Consider the following 20,979-nt stretch of genomic DNA (forward strand, 5'->3'; position numbering starts at 1 on the left):
CATTAACAGTTTTTGCCTAGTCCTCATGTAAACAGGGAACATAACCCACTTGTCAAGATTTAAGGAGCTGTGTCTGTCCATGGACGATGTGAAATAGGATTTTTTGTACTCACGGTTAAAATCCATTTCTAGGTCTTCCATGGACGGACACATCCTTGACAAGTCTTGACATGTGGGTTATGTTCCTGTTCATAGGAGAAGACTAGGCAGAACATGTTAGATATTTAAATACATTTTACTTTAACAGAGTTGAACAGCCCTGCCCAGGGGGCGGTCCCTCCAAACATAACCCTCCACCCTGCAGACAGCAGCTCAGTTCGTAACCAGCAGTACCAACCTAAAAAAGGAGGGGTGGGTGCTGTGACCGTCCTTTTTTCTCTTTTTGTCCATGGACAAACACAGCCTTCACAAGTCTTGACATATGGGATGTCCCCAAGCAGTGTAAAAAAAAAAAAAAACGAGGGGTGGGAACAGTACCAAAAAAACAAACTTCACCCCAAAACAAGCAGAGCTCAACAGAGGTGCAACTTTAAACAGCCGCCTGCAAAACCTTGCAGCCGAAGGAAGCATCTGAAGATGCACCGACATCAACCTTGTAAAATTTGGAGAAGGTGTGCACTGACGACCAAGTCGCCTCTTTGCACACCTGTGAGACAGATGCTTGATGTCGGAAAGCCCAGGAAGCACCAATCACCCTGGTTGAATGTGCCGTGACCAGAAAGGGGGAAGCCCGCCCCTTAAGAGCATAGGCCTGTATGATGGTATGCCTGATCCGAGAAATGGTGCCTGTGAGACCGCCAGGCCCTTTTGTGGACCAGACACCAACACAAATCCTGAGTCAGGCCTCCGAAACTGAGCCGTAGCAGACAGGTACACCCGCAAAGCAAGTACCACGTCTAAAGTATGAAGCGCAACCTCTTTAGGATGCGCCGGCCGAGGACACAAGGATGGAAGAACAATGTCCTCATTAAGGTGGAAGGCCGAAACCACCTTTGGGAAGGAAGGAAGGAAGGCTGCGGGCGCAGCACCGCTTTATCCTTACGGAGGACCAAGTATGGCGACTTGCAAGACAAGGCTGCCAATTCAGAAACACGTCCGACAGATGTAATGGCCACTAAAAAGGCCACCTTCTGAGATAGTGTCGAGAGGAATCTCTCTGATATTTTCAAAGAGAGGTTCCTGGAGAACAGAGGGCACCAGATTCAAATCCCATGGAGGAAGAGGTGGTCTTAAAGGAGGAAGCACATGATGCACAAAAAGGTACCCACCAGAGAACGGGCCACCAAAGGCTGTTGAAAGAACACAGGCAAGGCTGATATCTGTCCCTTAATGGTGCTTAAGGCAAGTTTCTGATCAACTCCATGCTGTAGAAACAGCAGGACCCTAGAAACCGAATACGTCCATGGACGCCACCCCATGTCTTTGCACAGAGATGTAGGCCTTCCAGGTGCGATGGTAGATCTTCCTGGTAGAAGACTTTCGTGCCCTCAGTATGGTTGAGATGACAGAGTCCAAAAGACCTTGGTCCCCTAGCACCTGGCTTTCAAAAGCCATGCTGTTAAAGCCAGCAACTGTAAAGCAGGATGAAGTATGGGACCTTGAGAGAGAAGGTCCTCCCGCATTGGCAGCCGCCAGGGTGCATCCGCCACCAGGCTCACAAGATCGGCGTACCAAGGACGCCAGAGCCAATCTGAAGCGATTAGAATCACCGGGATCCCCTTGGTCTCCACTCTGAGGAGCAGATGAGGAAGCAACTTCAGTGGGGGGGGGGGGGGCATAAATTATCAATACTGACCCCATGGGGCCACCCACGCGTCCAAAGCATCTGCCCAGGGATCTCTGGACCTGGCCACGAACCTTGACACCTTGTGATGGAGGAGAGAAGCCAGGAGATCCACGTCCGGGGTGCCCCACCTCCTGCAGAAGGGGTTGAAACACCTCCTGATGCAATGACCATTCCCCCTGGTCCAGCATCTGGCGACTCAGGTAGTCCACCTGCCAGTTTTCTACGCCCGGAATGTAGACGGCCAACAGAGCCGGAACGTTTCCTTCTGCCCAACGCAGGATGTGAGTGACCTTGGACGCTGTAGCCGAGCTCCGCGCTCCCCCCCCCCCCCCGATGGTCGACATAAGCCACTGCCGTGGCATTGTTCGACTGGATCCTGATTGGGCGATCTTGCAACCTCCTCGACCACGAGGAGAGGCACAGCCTGATCGCCCGAAGTTCCAGGATATTGATCGGCAAACAGGATTCTTCTTGAGTCCAACTGGGTCTCCCAGACACCCCCCCAACCTGTGAGGCTGGTGTCCGTTGTAATCACTGTCCACTGGATTAGGAGAAACGACTTCCCGGACCAAACAGCCGGGAATCTCAGCCACCAATTTAGAGAGACTGACTAGGTGACCTACCTGAATCTGGCGATCCAGAGACAACGGAGATTTGTTCCATTTGGACAGGATCTCCCTCTGCAATACACGTGGAGGAATTGGGCATGCATACAGTACTGAAAATAAAATAGTGAAACAATATGCAGCGCTAAAAATTCTTATAAAGAACAAATTATGCATCAATGTGATGATAACACAATAACCTGTGAGTGAGTGTCCATTTGAAACAACCAGCACAAAAAGAAAAACACAAAGGAAAAAGTCCATCAATATGGGGTGTATGACCACATCCTCATCTTTGGAAAAACTTTCTGCACGGTAGAATCGAAAATAGATGGAATACTCTTACCAGATGTCGTGGATCTGCTTGTCAGCGACAGCAGATCATAAAGGCATGTAAGGGATCGGCTCGGCTCTGCTCGGCTGGATGTTGGTACAATGGTAGACTCACCACGGGGTATCCTGTTGAATGGTTGTAGGCCTGGACTGGAACCTCACCGTAGGTGTACTCGCTCCAACTCGAATCCGTGGACAGGAACCAAGAGTCCGATTCTTTAAACGCCAACTGGTGATGCGAACAGTGGTGTCCACTGATGCAAGGTGCACACTGGTATGGAGTTTTGAAAAAACTTTGTATCCAAGCAAGTCATGCAGGGAAGAGAAAGAAAACAATGCTCCGGATGGTGCAGGTAAAAGAGGATAGGTTTTATTGAAATAAAACCAATGACATAAAAGTGATCACTTCAGTAAAAAATTGAATAAAAGCAATATGGGGTGCAGGTATAGCAAGCCCGACGCGTTTCGTCCAAGTGGACTTCAACTGGGGCATCTACCTTCACCCCCATATTGCCACATATATATAATGAAATTGCTTAGTCAAACCAGGTGGGCGGACCAACCAGGTAAGCTCGGTAATTAACCAATCTGATCCGGCAATGCTCCCGACCAAATGGTTACCAATCATCAATCAGCTTTTAAACAAACAGGAAATGAATAAACAAAACCTTATCTGAAAAACATACAGTTACAAAAAAGGAAAACAAATATTACATCATTCCCATTGTGCAACATGTGTTAAACCCATGAATTCATTATGCAGCCTGTATTAGGTTCATAGATTCATATCAGTGATTATTTGGAGTAAACAAAAAAAAGGGGGAAGTGAAAAATGGGGAGGGATGTTTGCCACCTGTATCTGGGCTGCAATGGATACTCTCCACCTTTCTGTTGAAACGATCCATATTGAATCCTCCCATGAATCGAGGCTAACCTGCATCTAATGCAGGAAGTGTTGACTAATGTCTTGTCTGGGGACACAAGCCAGTGCGCTGCTCGATCTACCTTGCAACGCTAGCCTGGCGTCCCCAGACATCCCAGAACCACCCTGGAGCGCAACGCCTGTGTGTGAATTCACGCCGCGTGTGACGTCATCACGCGACGGGAAAGCACACGTCGCTTGGTGGCCAATGGGAGCGCGGCACCATTAAACACATGGCATCCGATGGCCAATGGGGGCGCGGCTCCTCTGACGTGTGAGTCTGACAGAAAGGCGCCGCTCAACCATCTCCATCTGGGTGTTGGTTTAAAATGTACTGGCAAGGCTGCCAGACTCTTAACATATGAGCGATGAAGTGAATCCTTCACGCTCATAGTATGATCATCCCTGCGTGCTCCTATATTAAAGAAAAACGTGCATGGGGAATAAAACGTGAAAAAAGGGGGAAATGTCGCCCTCAAGGGGGGAAAAAAGGGCAGCACAACCCCAGGACCTTTTACACAAAAAACATGTGTCACAAAGTGCAAAAAATATGTATATCTATGCATTGTAAACATACACCTCTCAGAAATGTCAACCATATAAAATGTGAATCAAAAGTTGCTGGATCTATTAAGGATCACAGTTAAAAAAAATATTTTGTATATAAACTCTGTGGTTTGCTAACGCAAAAAAGACAAAAATAAATTAAAATAACTCAAATATTAATAAGATTAGGCCTTGTTTATGAATGAATTAATATCCCATTCTACGTTCATACCGAATGGTTGGTATGTGCGTAATTCATGTATCCAGTATGTTTCTAACTGCGATACACCCCGTATGCGGGATTCACCTCTCCAGTGGGGTACAAAACGATCAATAACCAAAAACTGAGTCCCGTAGGGATTTTTGTCATGATATTGCAAATAGTGTCGTGGAACACTATGGTTGGTTTTGCCCAGCAAGATGTTAGCTATGTGCTCGTTCACTCGAACCGTGAAGGTTCTAATAGTCCTCCCGATATATTGTTTCTTGCAAGGGCAAGTTAGAAGGTAAACAACGTATCGGGTGGCGCATGTCGTGAAATGTTTCATCTGGTATATTTTGGAGGTGGTCGTAGACTGGAAAGTTTCACTTTTCCGTCTGCCGCTTGTGTTGTGCAAACACACATTACACCTGCGGCAGGGGAAAAAAGCCTTGCAGTCCTGAAAAAAGGTGACCTGTTTCGGGGCATCAATGACATTCGGGGCTATCTGTCCTTGAATGGATCTAGCCCCCCTGAAAATGACGCCCGCCCTATCTGGTATGACCGGACCCAAAACTCTGTCATTTCTTAGAACACCCCAGTGTTTTGCAAGTATTTCTTTAATTTGCCTGGACAGAATATGTGGTGAAGAAAGGCCACCGGAATTTGTCGTCCGTGGCTTTCTTAGGGCGAACCTCCAGAAGCGAACTGCGATCCAAATGTAGGCTTCGCTCAATTTCTGCTTCCAGTTCTCCTACTTCATACCCCTTCTCTACAAATCTGTCTTTCAGGACCGTAGATTGGGCAATAAAGTCTTCAGTCTTAGTACAATTCCGCCTAAGTCGCAAAAACTGGCTCCGAGGGACGGATTTTAACCACTGGGGGTGGTGGCAGCTATCCAGCGGTATGTAGCCGTTACGATCGGTTGGTTTGAAGTATGTACTAAATTCTAGATGTTGTTCGACTACTTTGATCTCCAAGTCGAGAACTGGTCCTTTGGGCCAGATATATAGACGACATCCTCCTCTTATGGAAAGGCGACTTAGAATCGCTTAATGACTTCATGTCGACATTGAACAACAATGACAGAGGTATTCGACTGAGCCATGAGGCTAGTTCTACCTCTGTGCATTTTCTCGACTTGGAGATCAAAGTAGTCGAACAACATCTAGAATTTAGTACATACTTCAAACCAACCGATCGTAACGGCTACATACCGCTGGATAGCTGCCACCACCCCCAGTGGTTAAAATCCGTCCCTCGGAGCCAGTTTTTGCGACTTAGGCGGAATTGTACTAAGACTGAAGACTTTATTGCCCAATCTACGGTCCTGAAAGACAGATTTGTAGAGAAGGGGTATGAAGTAGGAGAACTGGAAGCAGAAATTGAGCGAAGCCTACATTTGGATCGCAGTTCGCTTCTGGAGGTTCGCCCTAAGAAAGCCACGGACGACAAATTCCGGTGGTCTTTCTTCACCACATATTCTGTCCAGTCCAGGCAAATTAAAGAAATACTTGCAAAACACTGGGGTGTTCTAAGAAATGACAGAGTTTTGGGTCCGGTCATACCAGATAGGGCGGGCGTCATTTTCAGGGGGGCTAGATCCATTCAAGGACAGATAGCCCCGAATGTCATTGATGCCCCGAAACAGGTCACCTTTTTTCAGGACTGCAAGGCTTTTTTCCCCTGCCGCAGGTGTAATGTGTGTTTGCACAACACAAGCGGCAGACGGAAAAGTGAAACTTTCCAGTCTACGACCACCTCCAAAATATACCAGATGAAACATTTCACGACATGCGCCACCCGATACGTTGTTTACCTTCTAACTTGCCCTTGCAAGAAACAATATATCGGGAGGACTATTAGAACCTTCACGGTTCGAGTGAACGAGCACATAGCTAACATCTTGCTGGGCAAAACCAACCATAGTGTTCCACGACACTATTTGCAATATCATGACAAAAATCCCTACGGGACTCAGTTTTTGGTTATTGATCGTTTTGTACCCCACTGGAGAGGTGAATCCCGCATACGGGGTGTATCGCAGTTAGAAACATACTGGATACATGAATTACGCACATACCAACCATTCGGTATGAACGTAGAATGGGATATTAATTCATTCATAAACAAGGCCTAATCTTATTAATATTTGAGTTATTTAATTTATTTTTGTCTTTTTTGCGTTAGCAAACCACAGAGTTTATATACAAAATATTTTTTTTTAACTGTGATCCTTAATAGATCCAGCAACTTTTGATTCACATTTTATATGGTTGACATTTCTGAGAGGTGTATGTTTACAATGCATAGATATACATATTTTTTGCACTTTGTGACACATGTTTTTTGTGTAAAAGGTCCTGGGGTTGTGCTGCCCTTTTTTCCCCCCTTGAGGGCGACATTTCCCCCTTTTTTCACGTTTTATTCCCCATGCACGTTTTTCTTTAATATAGGAGCACGCAGGGATGATCATACTATGAGCGTGAAGGATTCACTTCATCGCTCATATGTTAAGAGTCTGGCAGCCTTGCCAGTACATTTTAAACAAACACCCAGATGGAGATGGTTGAGCGGCGCCTTTCTGTCAGACTCACACGTCAGAGGAGCCGCGCCCCCATTGGCCATCGGATGCCATGTGTTTAATGGTGCCGCGCTCCCATTGGCCACCAAGCGACGTGTGCTTTCCCGTCGCGTGATGACGTCACACGCGGCGTGAATTCACACACAGGCGTTGCGCTCCAGGGTGGTTCTGGGATGTCTGGGGACGCCAGGCTAGCGTTGCAAGGTAGATCGAGCAGCGCACTGGCTTGTGTCCCCAGACAAGACATTAGTCAACACTTCCTGCATTAGATGCAGGTTAGCCTCGATTCATGGGAGGATTCAATATGGATCGTTTCAACAGAAAGGTGGAGAGTATCCATTGCAGCCCAGATACAGGTGGCAAACATCCCTCCCCATTTTTCACTTCCCCCTTTTTTTTGTTTACTCCAAATAATCACTGATATGAATCTATGAACCTAATACAGGCTGCATAATGAATTCATGGGTTTAACACATGTTGCACAATGGGAATGATGTAATATTTGTTTTCCTTTTTTGTAACTGTATGTTTTTCAGATAAGGTTTTGTTTATTCATTTCCTGTTTGTTTAAAAGCTGATTGATGATTGGTAACCATTTGGTCGGGAGCATTGCCGGATCAGATTGGTTAATTACCGAGCTTACCTGGTTGGTCCGCCCACCTGGTTTGACTAAGCAATTTCATTATATATATGTGGCAATATGGGGGTGAAGGTAGATGCCCCAGTTGAAGTCCACTTGGACGAAACGCGTCGGGCTTGATATACCTGCACCCCATATTGCTTTTATTCAATTTTTTACTGAAGTGATCACTTTTATGTCATTGGTTTTATTTCAATAAAACCTATCCTCTTTTACCTGCACCATCCGGAGCATTGTTTTCTTTCTCTTCCCTGCATGACTTGCTTGGATACAAAGTTTTTTCAAAACTCCATACCAGTGTGCACCTTGCATCAGTGGACACCACTGTTCGCATCACCAGTTGGCGTTTAAAGAATCGGACTCTTGGTTCCTGTCCACGGATTCGAGTTGGAGCGAGTACACCTACGGTGAGGTTCCAGTCCAGGCCTACAACCATTCAACAGGATACCCCGTGGTGAGTCTACCATTGTACCAACATCCAGCCGAGCAGAGCCGAGCCGATCCCTTACATGCCTTTATGATCTGCTGTCGCTGACAAGCAGATCCACGACATCTGGTAAGAGTATTCCATCTATTTTCGATTCTACCGTGCAGAAAGTTTTTCCAAAGATGAGGATGTGGTCATACACCCCATATTGATGGACTTTTTCCTTTGTGTTTTTCTTTTTGTGCTGGTTGTTTCAAATGGACACTCACTCACAGGTTATTGTGTTATCATCACATTGATGCATAATTTGTTCTTTATAAGAATTTTTAGCGCTGCATATTGTTTCACTATTTTATTTTCAATTTTTGTCATATTGCTTGTGTGGCTGCTCACTTGATATTTAGATCAGCGCAGTATTTTCCCCTTTTTCACATGCATACAGTACTGCCTTGAAGGACTTCTGGATGTTCAACACCCGACCAAATTCTCGGAGGGTCCCACTGGCTATAGACACATCTACCTCTAAATTCTGAGCCAGAAGCTGCACTCAGAAGATCGTCTCAGTAGCCCACGATGGCAATGCCTCGCTGTCTCAGCAAAGCTAGAATCGGGGAAAGCACCTTGGTGAAAACTCTTGGTGCTGACGCCAGGGCAAAGGGATAAGCCACAAACTGATAGTGGTCTTCGCAAAACGCAGAAACCTCTGGTGTCCTTAACAAAATTGGGACATGCAAGTATGCGCCCTTGATGTCCAAGGACGCCAGAAAGTCCCCCGGATGGAGCGCAGCAACCACCGAACAAATTGATTCCATACGGAGCTTCCGTACTCTTACAAAGGCATTTAGGGCTTTGGGGTCCAAGATTGGATGGACGTCGTCCTTTTTCGGGACCACAAACAGATTAGAATAAAATCCCTGAAAACCTCTCGTCCCGCGGGACAGGTAAAATTACTCTGCAACTCAGCAAGTCTTGCACTGCCCCCAAAAGGGCAGATTGACGAGCTGGAAGGAGAGGGAAAGAATCTGTTCAGCGGACAGGAAAGAAACTTGATCTTTCACCGAGCCATGAACCTGCGAAGCCGTCCCCATACACATGAGTCAGGCGGGGGCAAAACTTCATGCGGTGGCGGGTTTGGTTGACGGCTTACGCACCCAGGGACGCTTCTGTCTCCCAGACAAGCCTTTGTCAGCTAGGGAGGGTCTACCCGCGGGCCCTGACTGACGAAAATACTGTTTCTGCGTGGAAAATGGAAGGACAAGGCTTAAAGGCGCGGCTCCTTCCCCTTGGTGGACTGAGGGAGGCGAGTGCCCTTACCTCCAGTGACATCCTTAATAATGTCGTCCAGCGAGGCACCAAAAAGCATTTCACCTTTGAAAGGTAAGTCTGCCAGGGCTTTTTTCAAAGCCTGGTCAGTGGACCAGCATTTCAGCCAAATTAGGCGGCAGAAGTGGAAATGTGACAGAGCAGGGAAAGGGAGGATAGGAGAACCCCCTAATCCCAGGAATGCCCAGCTGTTCCAACCTGCCGAGGCAGGAGGAACTGTACTTACCCATCCATGCGAGGACCCGCTGGTGCGTTCCTGACAGACCTACAACCGAGTTGGAGTAGCTGTCAGCCTGGTTCACTGTGAGTGAGACAGCAAGCAGCCCAGTCATATGTGGACCCTGGAGCAAAAACCCACCAGCCACCCCTGGAGTCGTGGGGTATGTCATGGCTAACCCAATGGGTGGTTAAGGTCTGCTCACGCTCGATGGCCGGACTGGGGAGACTACAAGGATCTATATTATTCACCCTGTCATCCAGCTGACAGTTGATAGAAGAATCACAAACATAAAATAAAAATACACAAATTCTTCAGGACACTGGCCAGGACATGGGCCAAAATGGAGCCATGTCTTTCTCCTCTGCTAGGCAGAAAAAAAAAAACTGAACCCTGGGCAGGGCTGTTCAACTCTGTTAAAGTAACATGTATTTAAATATGCAACATGTTCTGCCTAGTCCTCTCCTATGAACAGGAACATAACCCATATGTCAAGACTTGTGAAGGCCGTGTCCGTCCATGGACGAAAAGATAAAAAAAAAAAAAAAAATGATAATAATAATAATAAGACTGGGTTTACTTTCTCTTTAAAAAGCATTGGCGAGTGCTAAAAGAGGATAGAGTCCTGGACCCGTAAATATTGAGGACTTTGTCCTCCGTAGGTAAGTTATCAATGGGATAAATGCTTACCTTTCAACGTGACAATGATTTAAAGTACCCAACAAAAATGACCACACAGTGGTCGAATGTGAAAAAGTACAAACAAATGGCTAATGCCCTCACCTATAACTGGCCTTTACAGCAAGGAGCACATGGAAGGGAAACGCATGCAAAACAAAACCAAAGAAATACCCGGCTCAACTTACTGACCAGCCTGCTAACCAATGGAATTGTCCTGTCTAACAGTATGCGTTAAAAAAACGGGTTTAGTTTGCACACATTTGCAAATACATGTGCAAGCTACAGAGCCCTGTCAAGGCACCCCTGTTTCTGTAGTTCCAACTCAACTTTTTTTTTTCTTCTTTGTTTGCATGCATTGCCCTTCCATGTGCTCCTTGCTGTAATTGCCGGTTATAGGTGAGGGCAGTGGCCATTTTTTTGTACTGTTAAAATATTGGTGAGGGGATGTATTAGATACCTTTTGCGGCCATGGTGCTAGATTCTGGGTTTCCAGCGTGCCTCCATGCCTTTAAGGAGGGGTAGGCGCCCTCTATGCATGTGCTTCCACTGTGAAGGCTCTAAAAATTTAGTTAGGACTACAGATACTGGGGTGCCTTGACAGGGTTCTGTAGCTTGCACATGCATTAACAAGTGTGTGTAAACGAAACCCATTTTTTAAACACATACTGTTCGTTAGAAAGGACAATTTGGTTGGTTAGCAGGCTGGTCGGTAAGTTGAGCCGGGAATTTCTTTGGTTTTGTTTTGAAGGAGAAAGGTGCATTGTGTCGTCAAACTTAAACCCCAATGAAAATCTGTAGAATGACGAAGACTGCAGCACAAAAACGGTCACTACCAAATTTAACTGAACTTGAGCAGTTCTGCAAGGAGTATATATAAAAATGTGATCATTTTTTTATCCCCCCCCCATACTTCGTCAGTGCCCCTTAAAAAACGTGGCACCAAAGTGTCCGATAGCTAGTCTGGAAATTAGATGTGCAATTTAAGCACCTAGAATGACCAAAGGTGCTTTTTGGATCCCACTATGATGCTAGGTTTAAAAAAAAAAAAAAAAGTTTCACAAATATGTTATTCCCATACTCTGGGAGTAGGAGAATGTGTTTTGAGGTGTAAAATTGTATAAGCACAATTTTATACTAAACCAAAAACGTTTTTTCCAAATTTTCAGTCTTTTTTCTTATATGACAAAATAAAAAATCCAGTGACGATTAAATAACACCAAAACAAAGCAATTTCCGAAAAAAAATAAAAAAAATGTTTTAAAAAGTTTGGAATGCCTGAGTAATTGTCAATGTGTGACAGCATTGCAGGTGTTAAAAAAAACAACAGCTACAGCTTTAGTCACAATACCCCCCATCTATAATGACATCTCATATGCAGGCAGCTGCATCCTGGAAAAATTGAATTTTAGGGATGCCTCTTCCCATCTCTGAATTTCTGGCGATGCAATGGTTAACAGCTTAGATCTTCAAGCAGAACAGACAGCAGTATAGTTGGTCCAACGCCCCCCCCCCCCCCCCTCTTCCTCTATTGAGAATAGTTATCATTGATTACATTGCTTGCAATAAACTGTGCATAGGGCAGAGAATCTGACTGACCAGACTCTCCCCCTTCACAGATTGTGTTACAAGCAGTGTAAACCATGGAAGAACTCTTCTCAGTGGACAAGGAAAATAGGGGGGCATGTCCTCGTCGTTGGACCATCTGTACTGCTGCTGTGCCGGAAGATCCGAAGGCGATAACCATTACAGCACCTGAAGTTCAGAGACAGAAGCTGACTGGACATCCCTGCAGCGAAGATGCCTCAAAGATCCAGCTGCCTGCACAACACATCATTCATTACAGGCAGGGCTTTTTTTCAGGGGGAACTTGGTGGAACTCAGTTCCACCACCTCTGGCTCCAAACCCTTTGGTGCCTGCTCACCACAATCACTTGTAAACACAGCAGTCCGGTTTCTGTGTTTACTAGTGACAGGCTTTGCACTCTGTATGTAATGCAATCCTGGTATTTAATGCCCCTTTAAGACCCTCCTATTGTTGGTGAAATTTGACAGACCACACCCACTATTTGATGTGATTTGGAGGGTGTGTGTGAGTGGAGGGGTTTTGGGGGGGGTCGTGGTTGAGTTCCAGCACCTATTGTTTGAGAAAAAAAGCCCTGATTACAGGTATTGTAAATAATGATGTAGGGATATGTTTACTTCTTTAAAATTCAGCTTTAAAATCGTGTAAACATTAATAAACCTTAGGAGTACTACACACAAAGATGCAAATTATGACCTGTTGTAATGTTAAACTCCAACCTCTATTAAGGAAAACACAAAGATGCAAATTATGACCTGTTGTAATGTTAAACTCCAACCTCTATTAAGGAAAAATAATTTCCTGTCAGGGGAATTTATTAAATGCAGAACACTGCTCAAAAGGATTAACTGAATTTGCAATGCAACAGCATGATACACTTACGATGGAAAGTTTTTCAGTTGTTGTGTATCGAGCCAAAATTTCTCCACGTTTGCTTGACCATGGCTCAAAGTCACTTCTCAAGTATTCTTCCTTCTCGCACTTCTTTCTGCTAGCATCCTAAGCAACACAAGAGAGATTATTCTAATGGCAGTTGTGCAATACAACAGCTAAAATACAACATAAAGAAAAGTATGTTAAAACTCAGAAGCCCTAGACTTAGCTGACTATGTGCCACAAGTATCAAGGCCATCTTATTTTTTTTGCCAAACTCCGAATTAAAAAAAAAAAAAAAATCAAGGCTAGCTAGCCATGACCCGCAACCTGTCTGCAAACCACTCCAGCCTTTGGTACAGCCTTTAGTCAGGAAATACACTTAAAGCGGAGTTCCACCCTATTTTACAACTTCTTTGCATTAGTTTTTACACTGCCCCTTTAAATACATTTGGGATGTTTTATTTTTGTCTTTTAAAAACTCACGTTTTTATCTGTGAGTCTCTTATTCCCCCGCCGCGGCGGAATGGCCCCCCCCGCCGCATCCAGCGCTGCTATGCCTCCTGGGATATGTGTGTCTTCAATCCCAGGAGGCTGGGCTGAACATCGCAGCCGTGGATGAACATCTCGGGGGGCGGGAGGGAGGGAGGGCAGTGCCGCCCATAGAGGTGGTGTCCTTCCTCTTCTCCCTCTCCAACTCCTCCCCCGTCCTAGCTCGTCCACCCGTCCTAGCACCGCCCCCGTCCTAGCACCGCCCCCGTCCTAGCTCCTCCACCCGTCCGTCACCGCCGCCCCCGTCCTCCTCCCTCCACCACCCGCCCACCTGCCATCTGTCTCCGATGCACGGAGATACAGATCATCAGGCAGAGAGAGCAAGTCTCACTCTGTCTGATAGTGAGAGCACCGAGCATAGTACAGCCCCGCCTCCCTGTACATTGCAACATCGCTCTGCACTGTGTGTTACAAGTCTAGTGCAGGGAGGCGGGGCTGTACTATGATCACTGTACTCACATACAGATCTACACAGACCGAGATGTGCTCTGTATGCCTGATCATCTGTACCTCCCCCCCCACTCTGCACATAATGTCACCGCACTGTCACCGCACTGTCACCGCACTAACATCACCGCACTGTCACCGCACTAACATCACCGCACTGTCACCGCACTAACATCACCGCACTGTCACCGCACTAACATCACCGCACTGTCACCGCACTAACATCACCGCACTGTCACCGCACTAACATCACCGCACTGTCACCGCACTGTCACCGCACTAACATCACCACACTGTCACCGCACTGTCACCGCACTAACATCACCGCACTGTCACCGCACTGTCACCGCACTAACATCACCGCACTGTCACCGCACCGTCACCGCACTAACATCACCGCACTGTCACCGCACCGTCACCGCACCGTCACCGCACTGTCACCGCACTAACATCACCGCACTGTCAGCGCACCGTCACCGCACTAACATCACCGCACCAACATCACCGCACTGTCACCGCACCGTCACCGCACCGTCACCGCACTGTCACCGCACTAACATCACCGCACTAACATCACCACACTAACATCACCACACTAACATCACCACACTAACATCACCACACTGTCACCGCACTGTCACCGCACTAACATCACCACACTGTCACCGCACTAACATCACCACACTGTCACCGCACTGACATCACCGCACTGACATCACCGCACTGTCACCGCACTGTCACCGCACTAACATCACCGCACTAACATCACCGCACTAACATCACCGCACTAACATCACCGCACTAACATCACCGCACTAACATCACCGCACTAACATCACCGCACTAACATCACCGCACTAACATCACCGCACTAACATCACCGCACTAACATCACCGCACTAACATCGCAGCACTAACATCGCAGCACTAACATCGCAGCACTAACATCACCGCACTAACATCACCGCACTAACATCACCGCACTAACATCACCGCACTAACATCACCGCACTAACATCACCGCACTAACATCACCGCACTAACATCACCGCACTACCATCACCGCACTACCATCACCGCACTAACAAAATGAATTTATTGACAGTGCACATGTCTGGTATATGTATACACACCACATATATAACAAGAGATGTATATCATCTTGTTATGTAGATATATCTGCACAGGAACAAATTATTTATTATATTTACTGGTTCCTGGAAGGAGGGGAGGAGGGGAGGAGAGGTTTGCTTTGCATAGATAAGGGGCGGTAACTTCCTCTGACACTCCCGTTGCTATTGAAAACTGATCTGAAACCATTACACTGCTTCTACAGCACTGAGCATGTGCGAGGCTGAAATCCAGGAAGTCATACAGTCTGGCTTCATAATGCCCACACTTAAGATGGCCCCAGTCAATTTCTATTTTATAAAGTGTCTAAATGCTGTAACAACCTAACAAAACGGACCTTAGTTTACAGACTAACTGTACTAGAATACATTCAGCTTGTGTATTACAGGGGTATTTATATTTAAAAAGGTTTTTTTTTTCAATTTGTGGCCGGAACTCCGCTTTAAAGCAAACCTCTCAAAAGTCCCAGATTATGATAGACTTTCCCATATTTTCATCTGAATCCCATGGTTCCATGTACTTCTGGATTCTCCCAGATCATTCACTCTGCCTTGTTCCACTTTTTTGCTAATAGCGGCAGCAGGTCCCTCCCTTCTAAGCTCCAAACAGTGTAGTACTTTGCTTTGAAATTAGTTACAGTACAGTTAGCCAGCTACATACTAGGTTGAAAAAACCTGTCCCTTAAAAAAGTGTTACTAAACCCAGGACTAGGGGTGCAACGGATCGTCATTGATCCGTGATCCGAACCGAAAAAGATTGATCCGAACCGCACACACGTGATCCGAGGATTGTTTTCTAAAAAAAAAAAATGTTCAGTCCACACACAGCGTGGTCATGGCGAACGGAGAAGCTTGAATGCCCCGCGTCATTTAAATCCCCTGTATGGGAGCATTTTGGCTTCCCTGTCAAATATAATGATGAAGGAAAGAGGTTAGTGGATAAAACCGTGACGGTGTGTAGGCACTGTGGCACAAGAAAGCCATATGACAGTGGGAACACATCATGTATTGTCACTAGGGGTGCAACTGATCCGTACGGATCAGCACCTTCGGGTCGGGACACACGGCGATCCACGGGCCTCCTGGTCCATAGGAAAGGCCGCGGCTTCGGCCTAGCTATCGAAGCGGCGGCCATTGAGGTCCACCCGGCGCGGGGAATGCAGGCTGCTCCTCGGAAGTTTGTGGGCACTTGAGCTCAATATGTCATTGACTCCTAACAGCCCAGCGATGAGCTCCATGCTGCACCTTGAGGAATCCACACGGGGAGCCGCTGCCGCTGCCGCACCGGGCGTCCTGCTGCTTGCCAGAGAAGAGAGAGGAGGCGATTGGGGGGATCTGTATGGACTGAGCACGTAGGGGGGGATTTTCACTAGACACTCAGCCCGCCGATCAATGACACTAAAGGGATCTGATGATTGGGATAGTTCAGGTCAAGGTAGGGAACTGGTGACACCACTTTCATACATGGGGCTGCGACTTCCACTTGGCTGCACATATAAGTATTGCGAGATGCAGTTATTTCAACACAAAACAGAGCTTATACGCTTAAATACAGTATTTGTAAATCTGACGGACTGTTTAAATGTGAAAAATCAGAGGTGTTCTGTCACATTAGCAATAAACAGTCCGTCGGATTTTGAAACACTGTATTTAAGCACATAAGCTCCGTTTTGTGTTGAGAAGAACTGTGAAATCTAAAACTCTGGTGGGTGTAACAAGATTTGTCTTTTTTTTTTTGCTGATCCGAAAATGATCCGATCCGTGACTCCTGATCCGAGGATCGATCCGATCCGTGAGTTTTTTGATCCGTTGCACCCCTACCCAGGACTCACTATATTTGGTCTCCCACAGTACACAGAACTGAATTGAGTGCATTGAATTACCAGGGCATCTGACTGCTAGTGTTAGGGAACAGTAAGTGATTTGTTTAAGACTGAGGCGACAGAGTCTGCTACCGTTTAACAGTACACTTTTTATGAATTCCCAACCCTCATGACTTATTAATTTGTTTTTTAGACTTTTGTAGATTTCTTACATGGAGGGATATGGCGAGATAATGGGGAAGCATAGGTTACTGAGGCTTTTTGCACACAACAAAAGTGAGCATGTCTACATCTGCAATAATTTTGCATGAAGCCAAAGTATCAGGTGTATCAGATCCGGAGGGTGAAAAATCTTCTGCAGCCTCCCCTCCCCTAGCACTATCCCCAAGTGCTCTTCATTGTCATCTGTTCCTATGATTTCTAAAGTGGGTAGAGAAGATGAGACCAAGTCTGGTGCTTCTGAGCTCTGAACAGTGCTGGCTGTAATAATGCCCCTGTCATAGGTAGCCTGCTATAGATGCAGAGCAATCTGCCTTGGCCAAAATAAGCTTCCGGCTTCCAGCGGTGAGAGTTAAACAACTAGATTTCAGAGGCCGAACTGTGTTGCCGTAGTATGGCGTATCTGCAAATAAAGGTAGTAGGCCATGCAGGGTAGATTTTAGTCTCCACGAAATTCCTCAAAAAGGACGAAACATGTTAGAGAACAAATGCATAATGGTTTTCACCCCCTGTTTTGATCAGTATGCCCCATCAGATCTGCAGAAGAATTCTGTTAGATTCGGATTCCCCCAGAGTGGAGTGTTTGGTGAGTATGTATTACTGTCAGTGGAGGGCTGTAGTTTAGAGAGTTTAAAAATCTGTAGAGTCATTGCCAGGACAGTTGTACCCTCCCGCCCTCCAAGGGACATGCAAATCAGATTTTGCAGGGACTCATACGAGGTAAGTATAGCTGCCTCCAAGGCAGTGGCCGCATTGTTGGCTTCAGGATAAAACCATTAATGTGCATGGGCCAGCTGCGAGGCAATATAATAAGTCTGGAGGCAAAGTAGGGCAAGCCCGCCCTCCAGTACCGTCAATTGTAAGGTATTCTTGGCAATCCTGACTGCCCCCCCCCCTCCATCATTTAAAAAATGTTTATCCTACCCAGTAACTTAAGCAGGAGAGTAGTCCATGTTTTGAGTGTGGTCCGATAAGAGGGTGCAGGTCAATTTTGATGCAGGAGGATAATGGGTGTTGTACCATGACTCCCAAATATCTGAAAGGAGCTGACAACTTGTAGTAGGCAAGAGGGAAATATCTGAAGGAGCTGACAACTTGTAGTGGGCAAGAGGGAGGTAGTACTATTGATGTTGCTTGGTCAATCATGAACAAGAGAGACTTGTCCCAGTTAACCTGGAATCCAGAGAAGTGACCAAACCTCCGAATAATCTCCAGCAGGGCTGGGAGACACGACTGGGGATCCGACAAGTAAATTAACATGTCATCAGCGTAGAGAGATACCTTCTCCTCTAGACCCCCAATCAGTCCCGCAATCTCCCCACTGGCTCTTATCCATGCCGCCAACAGCTCTATCGCCTATGCGAAGAGCAGCGGTGACAGGGGACATCCCTGCCTGGTGCCTCTCTATTGGAAAGGGATCAGACACGGAGGCGTTCACTCTCAATCTAGTAGTGGGCTTCAGATAAAGCAGTTGCACCCATCTGGTAAAGGTGTTGCCGAATCCCAGCTTCGCCAGAACCTCCAGCAGATATGGCCATTTGACCGAGTCAAATGCCTTGTGTGTGTCCAAGGCCAAAACGGCCTGGGATCTCATCACATCAAAAGTGGCCTGCAGATTGATAAACAGTCTACGCAAGGTGATAGAGGTTGATTGCCCAGGGATGAACCCTGTCTACTCTGCACCAATAAATGGTAGTAATGACTGTGTTCAGTCGCCGGGCGAGCACCTTGGCCAGAATCTTGACATGCGAATTAATGAGCGAGATCGGCCTATACGATTCACAAAGCAGGTGATCCTTATGAGGTTTGGGAATGAGGACAATCAGCGCCTCTGACATAGAAGGCGGCAACTGTCCCGTTTTCATAGCAAAATTATATACCCCAAGTAGGTGAGGTGTGAGTAGATCCCTGAATTGCATATACCACTCAATAGGGAATCCATCCGAACCAGGAGTTTAATTTCTGGCAAAGGATTGTATGGCTTCCCCAACTTCCTCAGCCGTCAGAGGAGCATCAAGAATAGTGATGTCGCGAACCTAAAATTTTCGGTTTGCGAACGGGCGAACCGCCATAGACTTCAATGGGCAGGCGAATTTTAAAACCCACAGGGACTCTCTGGCCACAATAGTGATGGACAAGTTGTTTCAAGGGGACCAACACCTGGACTGTGGCATGCCGGAGGGGGATCCATTTCAAAACTCCCATGGAAAATAACGTAGTTGTCGCAGAGTCCGTATTTAATCCATAAAGGGCATAAATCACCTAACATTCATAAATTGTTTGGAATAACGTGCTTTAAAACATCAGGTATGGGGGGCGTGGTCTGCCAGCGCCAGAGATGGCTGCCTAGACTAAGAGCTCTTCAGCCCGAGGGGAAAAGAGAAGCTGCACAGGCCCTACCAGCATCACCATCGAGTGCCATCCTCACTCAGCAACGACCGGACACCACGGGGAACAATGTCCAGAAAGCGGATGACGGATCCGCAGCCCAAGAAGCTGACGGCGTTCTTCTCCATGCCACAGCACACGGTCAGTCAGACCAAACATGGCGGCGCGGCGGCGGCGGCTCCAGCGGCCTACACGGATCTCCCTGACGAGATCCCGGAGGTAAATGACACCCACAGCCCTCCGCTGTCCCCTACTACCAGAGAGGGTGATAATCCCCTCACAGGAAGCCCGGCCAAAGCCCGAATGCGGCTGGAAAGCCAGCCGGCGGCCTCAACATTAATCGAGCCCCAGGCTTTCAGTCCCCTAAAATCCAACCAGGCCTTACAGTCATCCATGGCGTCTTTCCCCACCTCAGGCCAGCCAGTCATGGACACTACTTTAAAGGACATGCTGCTCTCACTGCAGGGATCCTTAATGTCTGATCTGTCCTCCTTATTTACCAAGATGTCAGCGGACATGCATGTCATGGATAATAGAGTTACCCACCTGGAGGATAGCATGGAGGAATGTACCTCGACTGTGAATGAGCTTATAGACTCCATGCATGAAGTGAAAAATGAACAGTCCTGGATGAGGCGCAAAATCGCAGATTTGGAGGACAGATCCAGGAGAAACAACGTAAAACAGAGGAATCCCTGAATCGATCCTTCCGATCGACCTACCTAGATACGCTAAAGAATTAATGCACGCAATCCTCCCAGATGCGTCACCTAGAGATCTAATTGTGGACCGCATCCACAGAATTGCAAAGCCATCACACCTTGCTGCCTCTGTGCCCAGAGATGTGCTCATGAGAGTTCATTTTTTCCACGTAAAGGAAAGGCTCCTCATTACAGCAAGAAATAACCCACAGCTCCCTGGGCCATATGAAGGCGTCTCCCTATACGCTGACTTATCCAAATTCACCCTGCAACTGCAGAGGCAACTCAATCCTGTTACCAAAGGGTTGCATAACCACAAGATTCAATTCAAATGGCGCTACCCAACCACACTGCTGATCAACAAAAATGGAGCTACTCATGTGATTCACAGCCTGGAAAAGGGGTTTCAACTACTTCATACTTGGGGGATACTCCCTGATCCGCCACTCCCTCCGGAGGCTCCCCTGGCCCAAAGGGGGCCGCGCCTGCCACGGCACTCTCCTGCCACACAGTCCACCTAATAAGCTGTTCGGCTTTTGAGATCATTGGGCCTCTATATCTACCAAGTTATTGCCCCTCGGCTACCAGCCTTTCCTTCATTTGTTTTCTTCACTGTTCTTGTTTTGTGTTACCGCATCACTCTGATTTGACTGTGATCCCCTCATAGTGGCTTAGCTGGGTGTATCTGCCCTCTATCCCACCGTTTGACTCTGTTGGTGGTCATCCCACCTGATTCAGTTACTGTCCAGAATCCGATCGATCTAGACCTTGTACCGTTTCCTCAGAATAACTTTGCCTTTTTGCAGATACAACCTACCAGCGCCGATTTCCCACAAACGCCCGGACATCTCTGGACTCGCTGGGTGTCACCCACTGCCAAGTTCCGAGACACGGTTATCCGAAGCCCGCATCTAACCGTAAGTGCCTAGTCCAGCCCCTGGACGCACACACCTCACAATGCCACTCAACATACTGTCCATTAATGCCAACGGGCTCAATCA

General features: G+C 46.9%; 1 protein-coding gene across 5 annotated transcripts in view; it reads right to left on the reverse strand.

Annotated features, from left to right (window-relative positions):
- The window catches only part of VPS35L (VPS35 endosomal protein sorting factor like), a 1,107,598-nt gene that overhangs the window by 962,795 nt on the left and 123,824 nt on the right, over positions 1 to 20,979 (reverse strand). For all 5 annotated transcript variants that reach the window (XM_040358550.1, XM_040358549.1, XM_040358548.1 and 2 more), the window contains exon 4: positions 12,728 to 12,844. In XM_040358550.1, coding sequence (XP_040214484.1) covers positions 12,728 to 12,844 — 117 coding nt within the window. The remainder of the gene's footprint in view (positions 1 to 12,727; positions 12,845 to 20,979) is intronic.

The sequence above is a fragment of the Rana temporaria genome, chromosome 6, assembly GCF_905171775.1.
Source record: "Rana temporaria chromosome 6, aRanTem1.1, whole genome shotgun sequence".
In the NCBI taxonomy this organism is placed as follows: domain Eukaryota; kingdom Metazoa; phylum Chordata; class Amphibia; order Anura; family Ranidae; genus Rana; species Rana temporaria.